The sequence below is a fragment of the Pygocentrus nattereri genome, chromosome 10 (assembly GCF_015220715.1).
Source record: "Pygocentrus nattereri isolate fPygNat1 chromosome 10, fPygNat1.pri, whole genome shotgun sequence".
In the NCBI taxonomy this organism is placed as follows: domain Eukaryota; kingdom Metazoa; phylum Chordata; class Actinopteri; order Characiformes; family Serrasalmidae; genus Pygocentrus; species Pygocentrus nattereri.
In genome coordinates this window covers 10,353,017-10,367,645 of record NC_051220.1, presented here as the reverse complement: position 1 = coordinate 10,367,645, position 14,629 = coordinate 10,353,017, and the positions used below count along the sequence as shown (strand labels likewise).

At 38.3% G+C, this 14,629-nt stretch overlaps 1 protein-coding gene across 1 annotated transcript; it reads left to right on the top strand.

Moving 5' to 3' along the window:
* The first annotated feature begins 451 nt into the window (after window positions 1–451).
* On the top strand, window positions 452–12,963 carry nipal3 (NIPA like domain containing 3). Its single transcript, XM_017716748.2, has 11 exons — window positions 452–675; window positions 1,512–1,580; window positions 2,800–2,971; window positions 3,687–3,746; window positions 5,077–5,222; window positions 5,380–5,476; window positions 6,969–7,104; window positions 8,290–8,378; window positions 9,129–9,192; window positions 9,284–9,378; window positions 10,889–12,963. Exons 1-11 carry the CDS (start codon window positions 622–624, stop codon window positions 11,074–11,076), a joined length of 1,170 nt encoding a protein of 389 aa, XP_017572237.1. The 5' UTR covers window positions 452–621; the 3' UTR covers window positions 11,077–12,963.
* The last annotated feature ends 1,666 nt before the right edge of the window (window positions 12,964–14,629 follow it).

Genomic DNA, 14,629 nt, shown 5'->3' with positions numbered 1-14,629 from the left:
TGTTTGTTATATACGCTGATATGCACATATCCGCATTTCTGTACAGGTTAGCCGCCCGTCCTGTAGTGCCTGCACAGGAGTCTAGAACTGTCACCGGTGTCAAGATGCTATATTCATGTAACTGTGTTAAATGAACAGCATGCATTAAAAAGAATACAGCATACACTCATCTGAAATTCATGTGAATGATAGTTTACTGCAGGTTAAATATAGACTAATCCACTTAGGAACAGCAACGACGACGACAACAACAACAACAACCATCATCATCATCATCATCATCATATTTTTCACTTATCACTTTTATTGCACAGCAGGCTTTATTAATGTTACCCACAGTAAAGGCGCCGACGTTCAGATCAAATACGGACTACGTCAACATAAATACATATTAAATAAGGCGCTGCTACGTAAGCCTTGCAGCTCGTGCGCAACACGTCACCTGCGCCAGACGAAGGCGGAAGTGTTTGCGGAAGATGGCGAGCATCGCGAAGTGAAGATAAACCGGATAAACCGAGTGAAATGAGCGGTTTATAGAGTTATTAAAGGGTTTTAATGAAATGAGGATCTGACACCTGGAACTATTTGCTCGGTTCAGCGGCTTCGGACTGTTCGGTAAAAATGGAAGGAGTGAGTTTCACTCAGACTGACCGAGACCGAGAATCCTCCTACACTGTGAGTCGGTGTTTACACTCTTTACACTCTTTACACTGTTTACACTGTTTACATTCACCCAGTCAGAGACTAACCTACACCTCTGTACACCTTTATATGCCTTCATACGCAGAGAATCCTCCTACACTGTGAGGCTCTGTTTACACTCTTTACACTCTTTACACTGTTTACATTCACCCAGTCAGAGACTAACCTACACCTCTGTACACCTTTATATGCCTTCATACGCAGAGAATCCTCTTACACTGTGAGTCTGTGTTTACACTCTACACTGTTTACATTCACCCAGTCAGAGACTAACGTAGACCTCTGTACACCTTTATACACAGAGAATCCCCCTACACTGTGAGGCTCTGTTTACCTTCACACAGCTGGAAACTAGCCTACACCTTTACATACATTTTGTACAACATTACAAAGTTCTTAACACCTTTAAATACAGAGAATATGCCTACACCTGTGTTTACACTCTTTACATTCACAAGAACAAGAGCAAGAACAAGAGCACTTATGTAGTGTTTACAACTTCATGCATGTCTTAAGAGTGGTTAACTAATGTTCCAGTGAGAACTCTGACCACCAATGTATACACTAGTCAAGTGACCTGATAGAACATAAGCATGTATATTAGAGCTCAGCCTGTAATTTTGTATATGCAAAAACCTGCTGAAGGAAAACCAGCCACTCCTTCCCTCACTTTTACTGTCAGATAGCCCACACAAGGGCCTCAGTTTTTGTATGCTTACAGTCATATTAAATGTCTTTGAATTATTATTAAAGCATCTTTGTTCAATTTGATCTGTTTCATGTTGTGTTTACTGTTGTTTGGCACACAGGAGAACCTCATCGGCACGTTGCTGGCTATCTTTGGAAACTTGCTCATCAGCATCTCAGTGAGCATACAGGTGGGTGAGGAGGTGACGTGCTTTCAAACAATGTGTTTTCCAGGCGTGTCCTCGGGCACACCCTCAGCCATGACATTATGCAAAAGAGAAAATAAAGGTTAGTGGGTGGGGCTGGGTTCTTTTATTTGAATAGCAGGGATGCAGATCTTTCACCTCACAATGACTCTTTATGAAACCATCATAAAATCTTAAATTTCACCACCAGTCATGAATATTGAAAAAATACACTGAATACATAAATGTGACTGAAGGAACTGTTTACATAGGAGTGCAGTATAGACAATAAAAGTAATACACCCAACTTGTACACGTTCTTAGCACATTTATTTTCAAGACATGCCATGTCTCAGTAAACTGTGTAATGAATTTCATGAATGTTTGCAAATGAAAATAGCCTGAAATTTTTATTTTGGACTAAAAATTAACCTATAAAAATAAAAATATTAGTCTTAGTCCAGTTAAACAGGCCTAGTTATGCTCTCTCTATATACACATGTTTAATGTCCTTTAAAGGGCTCATATCATGGAAAAACAAAATGTAATGACTTTCAATGTAATATGTAAACATTGCCAAAGTTTCAAACCACCATTTGCTCTCCAGTGTGTATAGTCCAATCCACCTATTCTGCCTGAAGCAGTTTAGCCCCGCCTATTCACACTGAAGCTATAAGGAGTGTTTCAGAATGGAATGCTTTTTTAATGAGGCACAATACAGAGCAGCCAATCAGAACAGAGCTCATGCATTTACATATATGAGTCTTAAAGGCACAGTACCAAAACAGTGTGTTTAACTGTAAGGGATAAAGAGAGGTGGGAAAATGGTTATGTAGAAGTGATTTAAGGTACGTAAAACCACACAAACATCATAAGTAGATCTCAACGGAAAAAATAAAATACAAAAAAATGTAGATTTGGGCCCTTTAACCACAATGTTACCGTATCACCCTTAACAGAATTTACTGCAATAGTGATTAAATATCACCATTTTGCCCACCTCTACACAGTCATATTATTAGAAGATGAAGAGTTGCTGGTGCTTGGTTCTCATCAAACTGGATCTGTGTTTCCTTCTCTCCCTCACTCTCCCTCACTCTCCCTCACTCTCCCTCACTCTCCCTCACTCTCCCTCACTCTCCCTCACTCTCCCTCTCTCTCCCTCTCTCTCCCTCTCTCTCCCTCTCTCTCTCACTCTCTCACTCACTCACTCACTCACTCACAGAAACGTAGCCATGTGGTGCTGGCGGGCACTAAAGATCCCCGGCACTTTTACCGAACAAAGACGTGGTGGAGTGGATTCCTGCTGATGCTGGTCGGCGAGGGGATGCTGTTTGTGTCATATGCCTTTGCCCCCCTCTCTCTCATAGCCCCTCTCAGCGCAGTCTCCGTTATAGGCGAGTGTTATAGTGCACCAGTCTCAGTGTTTAGTAAATGCATTAAAAAAAGTTGTTAAATTTACAACATTCAAATTTGTACATCGGTTCCACACAAATGTTTAATTAACTACGTACACATTGCATTTGTGTTGAGTCAGTGTACGTATTTGAATCATGTGCATTCAAAGCAAATTTTAAGAAACTTTTTTTTGGTGTGATACGAAGTATCATTTCAACATTTGTACTGAATAATTAAAAGTACCTACTGAGTAATTCATAATAGTTACTGAATGATTTGTAGTAAATATTGAATAATTCATAGTGGATACTGAATAATTTATAGTGGATGCTGAAGAATTTACAGTAGATACTGAAAAATGTATAAGGGGTACTGAATTTATCGTAGACACTGAATAGTTCATAGTACTTACAAAACATTCATAGTGGATGCTGAATAATTCACAGTAGACACTGAATAAACATCATGTAAACATTATAAAGCATTATAGACCACTTACTTATTAAGTGATGCATCATCAGTAAAAGCCCACATTTTTTCATTATTAATGTCAACTTTGTCAACTAATTGTCGTAGCTTTATAATGACAATGGAAAATAGCAAACCCACTGATGTTGCAGTAATGTTTTGATTAAATGTTCAATGTGTTTTAGTTGGACGCCATGTATATAACTAATAATTTAATGTAACATTTCTGAACAATTGTTTTCACAGCTAGCTGCATTCTGGGATTCCTGTTTCTGAGAGAGAAATGGAAGCCAAAGGAGTTTTTGAGTAAGTCCTTCAGCTTTCCACAGTTATATTTCCTGAGTTATATTCACTCAGACAATATGTAAATGGTGCTGTAAGTGAATGCAAATGTCATGACTATCCCTTTGAGCTACACTGAAGTGGTACAGTGGATGGAGGGATGTCAGTTTAAGTGTTGAAACACAGCCACAGCCATTAGCTCTGAGTTTGTTAGACAGAAAGATCTGTTTTAATGGCTGTTTTGGAATCTGGTGGTATATTAGCTACAAAGCTAATATAGCTAGCAAGAAATGGAGGCTTATGGAAAGAACATACCATGTTAACTGTAGGCCAAATCATCACACATCCACCTCAAACTGTGTGAAGTTGTTCAGTATCTCTAATAGATTTGATTCTATTGTTTCTGGCTCTGTATGACTCTCTGTTATGTGTAAACATGAACTAAAGTACAGACACAATTCAGGCTTCAAGATGCTAATTATGCTCACGTACTTCACTCCAGGTTTGTAGATAACAGAGTTATACAGTGTCAGAAACCACATAATTAAGTCTAATTAAAAATGATTAGAATTACTGAACAACTTCACATAGTTTGAGGAGGGTGTGTGATAATATAGACCCAGAGTTAGCACCACGCTAAGCTTCTGTTACTTCAGTTGCTAGCAATATTAGCCTCATAGCTCCAGTGCACTGAACATGTCTTGCCTTATTGAATACATTTAAGGTAAGTGGGGACTGTTCCTTTGAATAAAAGAACTATGTTGAGATGGACTATTTGAGACTTTTTACCTACAACCCCAATTCCAATGAAGTTTGGACGTTGTGTAAAACTTAAATAAAAACAGAATACGATGATTTGCAAATCCTTTTCAACCTATATTCAATTGAATACACTACAAAGACAAGATGTTTAATGTTCAAATGGATAAACTTTAATGTTTTTCGCAAATATTCGCTCATTTTGAATTTGATGCCTATAACACGTTCCAAAGAAGTTGGGACAGGGATGTGTTTACCACTGTGTTACATCACCTTTCCTTTTAACAACACTCAATAAGCATTTGGGAACTGAGGACACTAATTGTTGAAGCTTTGTAGGTGGAATTCTTTCCCATTCTTGCTTGATGTACAACTTCAGTTGCTCAACAGTCCGGGGTCTCCGTTGTCGTATTTTGTCGCTTCATAATGCGCCACACATTTTCAATGGGAGACAGGTCTGGAGTGCAGGCAGGCCAGTCCGTTCCCAAACGCTTATTGAGTGTTGTTAAAAGGAAAGGTGATGTAACACAGTGGTAAACATGCCCCTGTCCCTTCTTTGGAATGTGTTGTATAATGACTGGTTCTTCTTTTTCAGAGCGCTACATTTTATCATTCCTTGGTTGTGCCTTGACCATTGGGGGCACGTACCTTTTCGTGACGTTTGGTCCGAACTCTCATGAGAAACTGAACGCAGAAAACATTGTGAAGCATCTGATTGGGTGGCCTTTCCTCCTGTACCTGGTGAGACTTCAGTTCAGGCAGTACAAAATAATAAAATAAAATGACACAAATGAAAATGCTTCTTATAGTGTGAAAAAGGTAACATATTAAAACTAACAAAGTTTAATTAGGAGGTTTTTTATTCACTAAAACAAAGTTGTTTTTTTCTGTTTATCAGCTGCTGGAGATCATCACCTTCTGCCTGGTTCTGTACTTCTATAAACAGCGCAGTGCTAACTACCTGGTACTCATTTTGCTGCTGGTGGCGCTGCTGGGTGAGGAATATTCTTTGCTGTCTTGTATGACCGTTTTATGGTTTTATAGAATATTCACAATAAATTGTCATTTCACAAAATAAGTGGGCAGTTGTTGAGGATCAGTAAGCATGTTTGTGTGTGCATCATGTGGGCGTTCCAACCTAAAATACTACAATACCCAGCATGCATTGTACAAATAAGCTCATCTGTTCAGAATCCACTCACAGAGATAGAGACATGCAGGCTGCTACCATAGCCACAGATGTAGAGCTAATGTACATTAATTACATTTGGCTTCCCTTTGCTTTAGCCAGCCAACAGGGAGAACATCAATTCCCTCAAGTATCCACAGTAGCTTTGCACTGGAGCTGTGAGGTTAATGTAGCTAAAAGGTAATGGAACCTGATACCCCACCAATTAGCGAGCCTTAATCATTACATACCCACTTCAAACTGTGTGGAGTTGTTTAGTGATCTCCGATAGGGGTGTGTGTGTGTGTGTGTGTGTGTGTGTGTGTGTGTGTGTGTGGGTGGGTGTGGGTGTGTGTGTGTGTGTGTGTATATATGTATACACACACACACACACACACACACACACACACACACACAAAAACAGTGTGGAGTTGTCCACCTCAGTGTGGAGTTTCCTCTCACAGTTTGAAAGCGACAGCTGTCTGTTGCTTCTGTGAACATTTCTGCATGAATGGAATTTTAGCCAACTTTAAAACACATTAGCATATATTAAGAGCGCTTCTCTTATAATAGTAGCATTTTGCAGATTAAGCCTTTCTTACATGCTTTCAGTTTTTAAGTATGATATTATTTGCATGAATGCCTTTAACCTGTAAAATTGTGCAGTAAATGGTGCGCTACTAGTTGCATTACTTCTATAATAATTTACTGTTACATTTAACATCAATATAACTATGTTGTGACTCCAGTCACCTGCATCAAAAGATTACTGTGATCTATCTGCATGCTGCTGTACACTTACAGTAATAAACAGAGATTAATGTACAGTAATCGCCCATATTTTTATGTAACAACTGTAATTAACGGTGAATTTACATATTATAAAATGACTTAATTTTATCAGACTTATGTTTTCTATAAAATAAATATAATTAAAATAGTTATTGTGTTACAGCATTTAAACATTTAAAAGGTAAAACTTTTATAGTTGTTAAAACACCAATAACAGAACTGTAAGAATAAAAACACATAAAATTGTTTTTATTCAGTTGTACACGTTTTGCAATAAGTTGCTGTCAACTCCCATCATGCTGTGCAGTGGAGCTCAACATCAGCCTCACAGTAATTTACTGTTATTACAGAAAAATGTTTTAAGTTACTTTCACAATAAACAGATGAATACATTATGAAATTTTGTGCGCCAAGTACTAAGAACTCTAAGCTCCTGAGTTGTTGTAATATTGTATTGCTAATAGAACGTGAACCTGACTCCCTTTTTCTTGCGTTATCATGACAACCTTGTGGACTTTGTCCCTTAGGTTCTGTGACGGTGATCACAGTGAAGGCAGTGTCTGGTATGGTGGTCCTCAGCATTCAGGGGTCACTCCAGCTCAGCTACCCCATCTTCTACGTCATGTTTGTCTGCATGGTGGCCACCATCGTTTTTCAAGCGTCGTGAGTTCATCCTTTCTCTTTGCATTAAATGAAATGTTGTGTTTATAGTTTTTTAACATCTTTACTTTTGCTCTGGAGCTATGGGCCAATGTAGCTAAATGGTAATGAAAGCTGATACACCACCAATTAGCATGGTGCTGACTGCATTCGTAAATCATCATATGCTCGTCAAAGCATGTAGAGCTGTTCATCATCTCTAAGGCTATGTTCACACAACAGGTAAAAGTGGCCCAAATCTGATTTTCTCACTAAATCCTATGTTTTTGTTTGGCTTTTCACAATGTCTTTTAATTGTGACCTCTATGTGACAGGCCACTCTCCTAAACTCACCCACATGCGCAAAAGAACAGTGCTTCACATCTCTTTACGTGGCCCTACCAGAGGTAAACAGTCATGATTGCCAATGAGCGTCAGTCTGCTAAGTTTCATCTTTGCCAGCATCACAGGAGCAATCATGAACCAGAATGTGTTCGAACTCGCCGTAAAAAGGGCGCAGTTCGTTTTTTGGTTCGTGTCCTCGGATTCTTTAATATCTGCTTTCAGACTGTTCATTGACACCGTAGCCTCGTTCTCCTACGGCCACGTTCGGTCATTTCTTTCCAAATCTCTTCAAACCCAGAGGATTAGACTTTTATAAATTATTTGTACAGAAACATGTCAAATTATTACAAGGTCCCATCAGTGCAAAATTGTGATACATGTCGAATTAGATTCACGTAAAAGTCAGTTGCATGGCTGCATATCGGACACGATTTCAGTAACGCATAGGAAAGCCTCAAATCAGAATTGAAAATGTCAGATTCAGTGTGTTGCTGTTGACACTGACACACCAGCCACATCTGAATGAAAAGATCAGATTTGGGCCACTTTTACTTGTTGTGGTGAACACAGCCTAATGAACTTGATTATGTAGTTTCTGACACTATATAACACTGTTATCTATAAACATTGACTAAAGTACATTAGCATAGCTAAAAACAGCAGCAGCCATCAAAAAGCCTGACATTTTTTGCTAGAGTCAAACATTTTTGAGGACTTCTGCCTCTGATGGTTTCTCACATCATTTGATCGGCTCGGTGCAAAATTTCACTCAAGTCACTAATCAGTCCCCCGTTTCCCTGAGTTTCGTGCCACTTCTGATAGATGGTGGTTTATTTATTTATTTGTTTTTCTGTTTTTTCCCAGATTTCTGGCACAAGCTTCCCATTTGTATGATTCCTCCCTCATCGCATGCATCAATTACATCTTCTCCACAGTGTTTGCTGTTGCTGCAGGTAACACCAGTGGGGAAACTCTCAGGGCTTTCTAGGCCTTCAGGGAAAGCTTACGTTTAAAGTAATTTCCATGTGCTATAGTAGTACTCTTATTTCATTGTTAAGTTTTGGTAAAAATCTAAGTGGTTAAGATATTAAAACATCCAACAGAATATTATCCAATCAGGATTGTTTTCTCTGTGGTATCTAGGTAGATATAGCCAAGCAAGATTTCCCATTGGTTAAGACTTCAGGATCTGGATTGAAGGCCTTACAGGCTAGATTGACAACCAGCATAATTTGGAATTGACAGAGGAATCAACTAATCACACTTAGATTTATAGTGGGTCCAGTTTCCACAGTAAATAATATCACTCCAGGCCTTCTGGAAGTTTTAGATATGTCAGTGACTGTTAATAAGAGTTACCGTGTCAGCAGGTTCCGCTTAGTTGTTGTAAGTGTAAAACAGCGGCAGTAGCTCTATGCAGCTGAATGCAGCTTTACTGAAAGAGTCACTGTTAAACTGCTATATAAGCTCAGATATATGTATTACATGTAAACATATGTGTTCGGTGTCCATATACAAAAGATAAAATATGCCCATTTGCAGCTGCAATAGGTTAGTGCTAACATAATCTTAGGTTATCTTGAACTGTGTGTCCACCTCTAAAACAGATTGAATTACATTTGCTTGTACAAAAGGTGCAATATAAGAAAATAATTAATAGATTGCTTTTGGTCATGGTGTACTTATATTTTATTTCTTTTAAGGAGCCATATTCTATCTGGAGTTCAACCATGAGGACGTCTTGCACATCTGCATGTTTTTGCTGGGGTTAGTAAAATATTAGTGTGATACTCTGAACTCTGAGCTGTTAGAGAGTCTTGACTAGTGTAAGTTTAATTTTACTTGGATCTTTCCACAGATGTGCTGTGTGCTTCCTCGGAGTATTCTTAATCACCAAAAGCAAGAAGAAAGCCAAAGCGTTTGAGCCTTACGTGACCATGGACATGGTGAAAGGTACCAAACAGCTACTCATAACAGTGCAGAAACATTCGATTGACAGAAATTGCTTTCATAACTGTCAGTAATTATTGTGCATTTCTTAGCAGAATTTTCTTACTCTGTGACATTTTGCTGTTATGTTTAATGCACAATTTCCATTTATTTTTGATGTTTATTTTTTTTGGGGAAAAAAAACTAAATGTGCCGCAACTTCTGCACAGGCCATATTTTACATTTTTATTTTTTTTATATGGTACATGTATTAAAATGTGCAGTTGTGAGGATATGTTCTACCACTCTGTCTAGACAGCGAAAGGTGCATAGTGCCACCTAATGTACTGAAGTGGCAAATTCAAGCCAGTAATACCACATTGACGGACACATTTGAAAGCACAAAGGTGCATCAGCGCTCTTGGAAAAAATATTTGATTTCAAAAATGTGTTATTGTTTTATGGCACAGGTCTAGTTTAGCACATATTTATACTAATGAAACAACACATTTAGGGAAGGAATGCAGAGCGCTTATGCTTAGATCAACACTACATGGTAAGACCAACATACACTGGACACAAATATTGGAACACCTACAGGAGTTTCTGTGAATCCTATTCTAAATCCAGAACAGGGTCTTCCCCAAACTGTTCCAACAAAGTTGTCAGCATAGAATTGCCCAAAATTTCTTGTTCTGCTGAAGAATAAAGATTTCCCTTCACTGAAACAAAAGGGGCCTGCATTAACCCCTGAAAAACAAAAAACACTGTGTGCTTTGGCACTCGGCAGCCCCACTCTGTGAGTTTGTGTGCTCTACCGCTTCCTGACTGAGCTGTTGTTCCTCCTAGACACTTCTATTTAACAATAATAGCACTAACAGTTGGCCAGGGCAGCTCTAGCAGGACAGAAATTTCACAAACTGACTTGTGGCAGAGGTGGCGTCTTATGACAGTGCCATGTTTAGAGTCACTGAGCTCATCAGTACGACCCTCTACAACCAGTGTTTATGTATCGAGACTGCAAGGTTATATGCTTCATTTTATTTATGTTAGCACAGAGTGTGACTGAAACATCGGAGCTCAACAATAAGGAGGGGTGTCCCAATACTTTTGTCCATATTGTGTATACTATACTGTATTATACTTTGTTAGCCTAATGCCTCTCTACCATATTACAGTATAACTCTTTTGTAGCTTAATACTTATTTGAACTGTACAACCGTTAATCTATAATAAATGTATATCATTCTGTAAAATTTTGTGTATAATCATGACATTATATGTCTACTCAGACCTACATATGAATAGATCTCCATATCTGCATATGTACAGGCATTCACACCTTTACATTGGCCCTTTAATACTGTATTCATTTGACTCTATTTTTAGGGAAATATTTCTCATCTGTTCAGTGTGTTACATGTCATACATGTGTTCACTCAACAAGACAAATTCCCAGTATGAGCAACATACTTGAAGTAATGTGATTCTGATTCTGGTGTAGTACATCATTTTCTTGTTGTCGTTGACTCAGGTATCCCTACCATTCATGAGAAAGGCTTGGCTGTTCAGCCGGACTACAATGGCTCTTTCTCCTATGGAGCTCTCGTAAACAACGACAGCGTGGCACCTGCAGCACTACCACCAGTGAACCACGAGAATCTGGCTGTGACCCCCAGCCATGGTCACCCGTACCAGACAACGGAGCTGAAGAAAGACTGACCACACTGCTGACTACATAACCGGGAACTAAAGGAATAACTTTAATGCAGCTAGCAGTGATTGGAAGCCAGTAGCCACCAATTAGCAGAGTGTTGCTTGCATGTTGCTAATTGTTGGCTGTTCCTTTTCGTTTTGTTAACTTTTTTTTTGAGTGAACTTCTGCATTCAGACAATACAAGCATCCACCTTTCTGGTCATTTTAGTTAAGGACAAGACTCTAGAATGTTCAAGCTATTCTGGAACCTGTAGAGCATTCCAAAAAAAGTTCTGGAATTTCTGGAGCATTAGAATTAAGGCAATTCTGGAACGATAAAACTGTTCCAGGTTTGGAACTACTGTGGGTCGGAGCGCAAAAGCAACTCCAAAAAGCCTTTATGAGGATCAGCACTGTAAGCTTAAAGGAATAGTTGAACCAAGCATGCCAGTGTGGCTAATGGAAGGTAGCAGATGCTAGTTTTCGTTCATTGTTAGCTCAACATTAGCTTTTTTGACTAAGCTTTTCCTTTGAATGTTTTCACTGCCAAAGAGAGTTTGATTCAAATGTATGGTAACTGACTCCGACAAAGATTGTAGTGAGAAAATCGAGTGAAGGATTATGAAGTAATTTAGCGCGATTTTACTCACTTCTCATTAAAGGCTTTTTAGCCTGAGTCATACTACGCTGGAGAAATCATTCACGATATGTGAAGCTGGTAAACTTATTAACTCTGAAATATATTTAAGTATATATTACGTTGATTTATTTCTGTTTTTGTTCCTTCGCTCTTTCTCCAAAGCTGAACTGTTTTGTAACTGCCATTTTCTTAACAGTAAGCTGCACATATTTGGTTGAAAAGAGCAATGTTTAAGTAACATTACAAATCGTGCACAGTCTATGAGCTGTACATCAGTTACATTAAAAATTTCCTCTGGAAATTTGGATGATTTAAGATCAGAATATTTGGACGGATGTAAATTAAATCTTAGGTAAGGTTTTGTTTTTTTTTTTGTTTTTTTTGTTTTGTTTTTGTTTAATGTTATTTAGACACAGCGACTGCGGGAACATTTCACGATAAACAGACCAATAGAAATGCTTTAAAATGACTTGGAATAAAATCTTTTTACATGCACGTGCATTAAAAGTTAATATTTTGCCTTCTCTTGTAAAGGTTACTATTTTGGAGATACTCTTTTTTTTTGTTGTTATTTGTTTTAGGACAGTGAGGATGATATGCGATTGGACATATGCACATATTTTTTTCTTTTTCTATCTGTCTTTTTTTTTTTTTTTTTTGCCTTCTTCGTGCCTTATTTGTCTGTGGTGTCAGCTTTCACAGTGCCTGTGTTTACCGTCTGCTGTGGCTAAAAATTTCATGCCCAAATATACTGACAAGAAATATTATATTTTTATGTCTTGATGCTGTAGAACTGCACATTTACTATTTCCTTGTAACAAACCTTATTTGCCTCGAGAAATGCTTAAGGTTTGCCTTGTGAGTTGAGTCTGGCAAAGCTTAGCGAACTTTAAGCTTAGTTCAAACAAACACTGGATGTTTTGTCTCACAACAGTGGGTCACTTTTTAGCAGGCTACATCACCATAGTGCATGTCTAACCCGCTCCAGGGCCGGTTGAATTTGGTATCACAGATTGTAAAGAGCTTATGGACCTGACCAATCAGGGACAGCCTTCTGATGGAGATCTCTCCTTTGTTTGTGGGGTTTCTGGCATTAATCTTGTGACAAATACCACTTTCCAGTGGAAACAAACTACTGTACAGATATGAAGAATATAAAGCGGTTGTTACTCCTGTAAGCACTAATACAGTGGGCGTTATAAATGCTTCACTTTTTACAAATTTGCTTATGATTTTCTTTTCCTTCGTTGAGAAATAAACCACTTGACATCTCCCCATGTTTCCTGTGACTGTCATGAAGATTACAGGCCTGCTGTAATTGTTACGAAGTCGCAGTTATTTTCCACACTTGTTAGCTTCCAGAGTCATAGGTTCATGTTACAACAAACAGTGTTTTATGTTTTTACAGTTGAGGCAAATGCATGTAAATGAGAGCTGAAAATGTGTAGATGATGACTGCCTCTTATCGAAACCTTTAGCTCAAACTGTCATTTGCCTGTTAGATCTAGTATTAGCTTCTTCTGTGCTACTGAATTTGTAATACAGCCATGTTTGACAGATGACTGGCAGTAATTTTACAGCAATTCTCAAATTAGAAAGGATTCTCAATGTTCACCATTCAGAATGTAAACCGTATCTAAGGAAGCTTTTTTTTTGGGGTCAGTTATCAGCTAGCTAATTTTCAGAGGGGAACCTTTCAGGCTTTTTATGTCTGATTTCTGATCTGATGTATGATTTCTGAGAACCAAAAAACTATGTGTCTGTAATTGTTTCATTGAGTTTTGGATGAAAACAGAACGGTTCAATTCTTGTAACAGCCAATCAGAATTGTTTTCCACCATAGTATCTAGACAGATGCAGCTAAGCAAGCTCTCCCACTGGATAGGGCTTCATTGTGCCTAATTTCCCAACTATTCTTAGAAGACATTTCTTCCTGAAACCCTTTTATGCAGTTTTCTAGATAATTCTGACATTCACCAGTGTTTTCTTATTTGGGATTTGTTCTTAGGTAAGAACAGAATCTACATACACTCAGAAGGCACAAAGGTGAGGATGATTGTGGTTCAAGAACACGTCGTGAATCTGACGTAGACTTTTTCTTACTACCTTTCTCAAGACCACATTAAAGAAGAAACTTAGGAACATATTGGCATATGAAGCCCATTATTAGGAAGTAACAGAGGAATCAGATCGTGTGAATTTTACAATGGATGGACCTGTTCCATGCTGAAAAACGTCTAGGCTCTAGTTAGAAATCGAAAACCGAGTAGGCAGCTCTGTTCCAGCTTCTCTTCTAAAAAAAAAAGTCACAGGGAAAATTGCTTCAGGGTGAAATATCAAAGTATATCGCTGCTGACAGAACAAAACCTTGTATCTCCATTTTCGTCATTTTTCAGATTTTGACATAATTCGAAAATGCCTGTTGCTCTTTACGTTGTGTGTAAATTTCATGAAGAATGGACCAGAATTACTTGGAAAGACGTCTGGTTCCACTGACTTACATTAAAGATAAAGTAGTTTTTTCCTTTTCCTGTAAAGTTACCATTTTGGAGATACAAGCTTTTCATCCGGCAACAGTGGTTTGCTAAAATATCCGTTTACAAGCTTCAACTAAAACAAAGAATGTCTTTCAGATGCTTAAAGGTTCTGTGTTAAAGTGAATCGGCATTAGCTTAGTGCTAACTGACTACTAGAATCCCATAGGGATGCTAGCAGGAGTTAGCATTATTAGATTTTTTTTCTTTGTGTTTTGACATTCAGGGCCAGATTTGAAGGCCCAGCTCTAACAGTCAAGTGTTGCCACTGCTAAATTCTTATCACAGGAGAACATCATCCTCTTTTATGTGAACACAACACACGAGTGTCAACTTAACACGCAAGACTAGCTACAGCTCCATGCCATTTTCACTACACCGGAGTGTAGTTATGTGACATTTTTA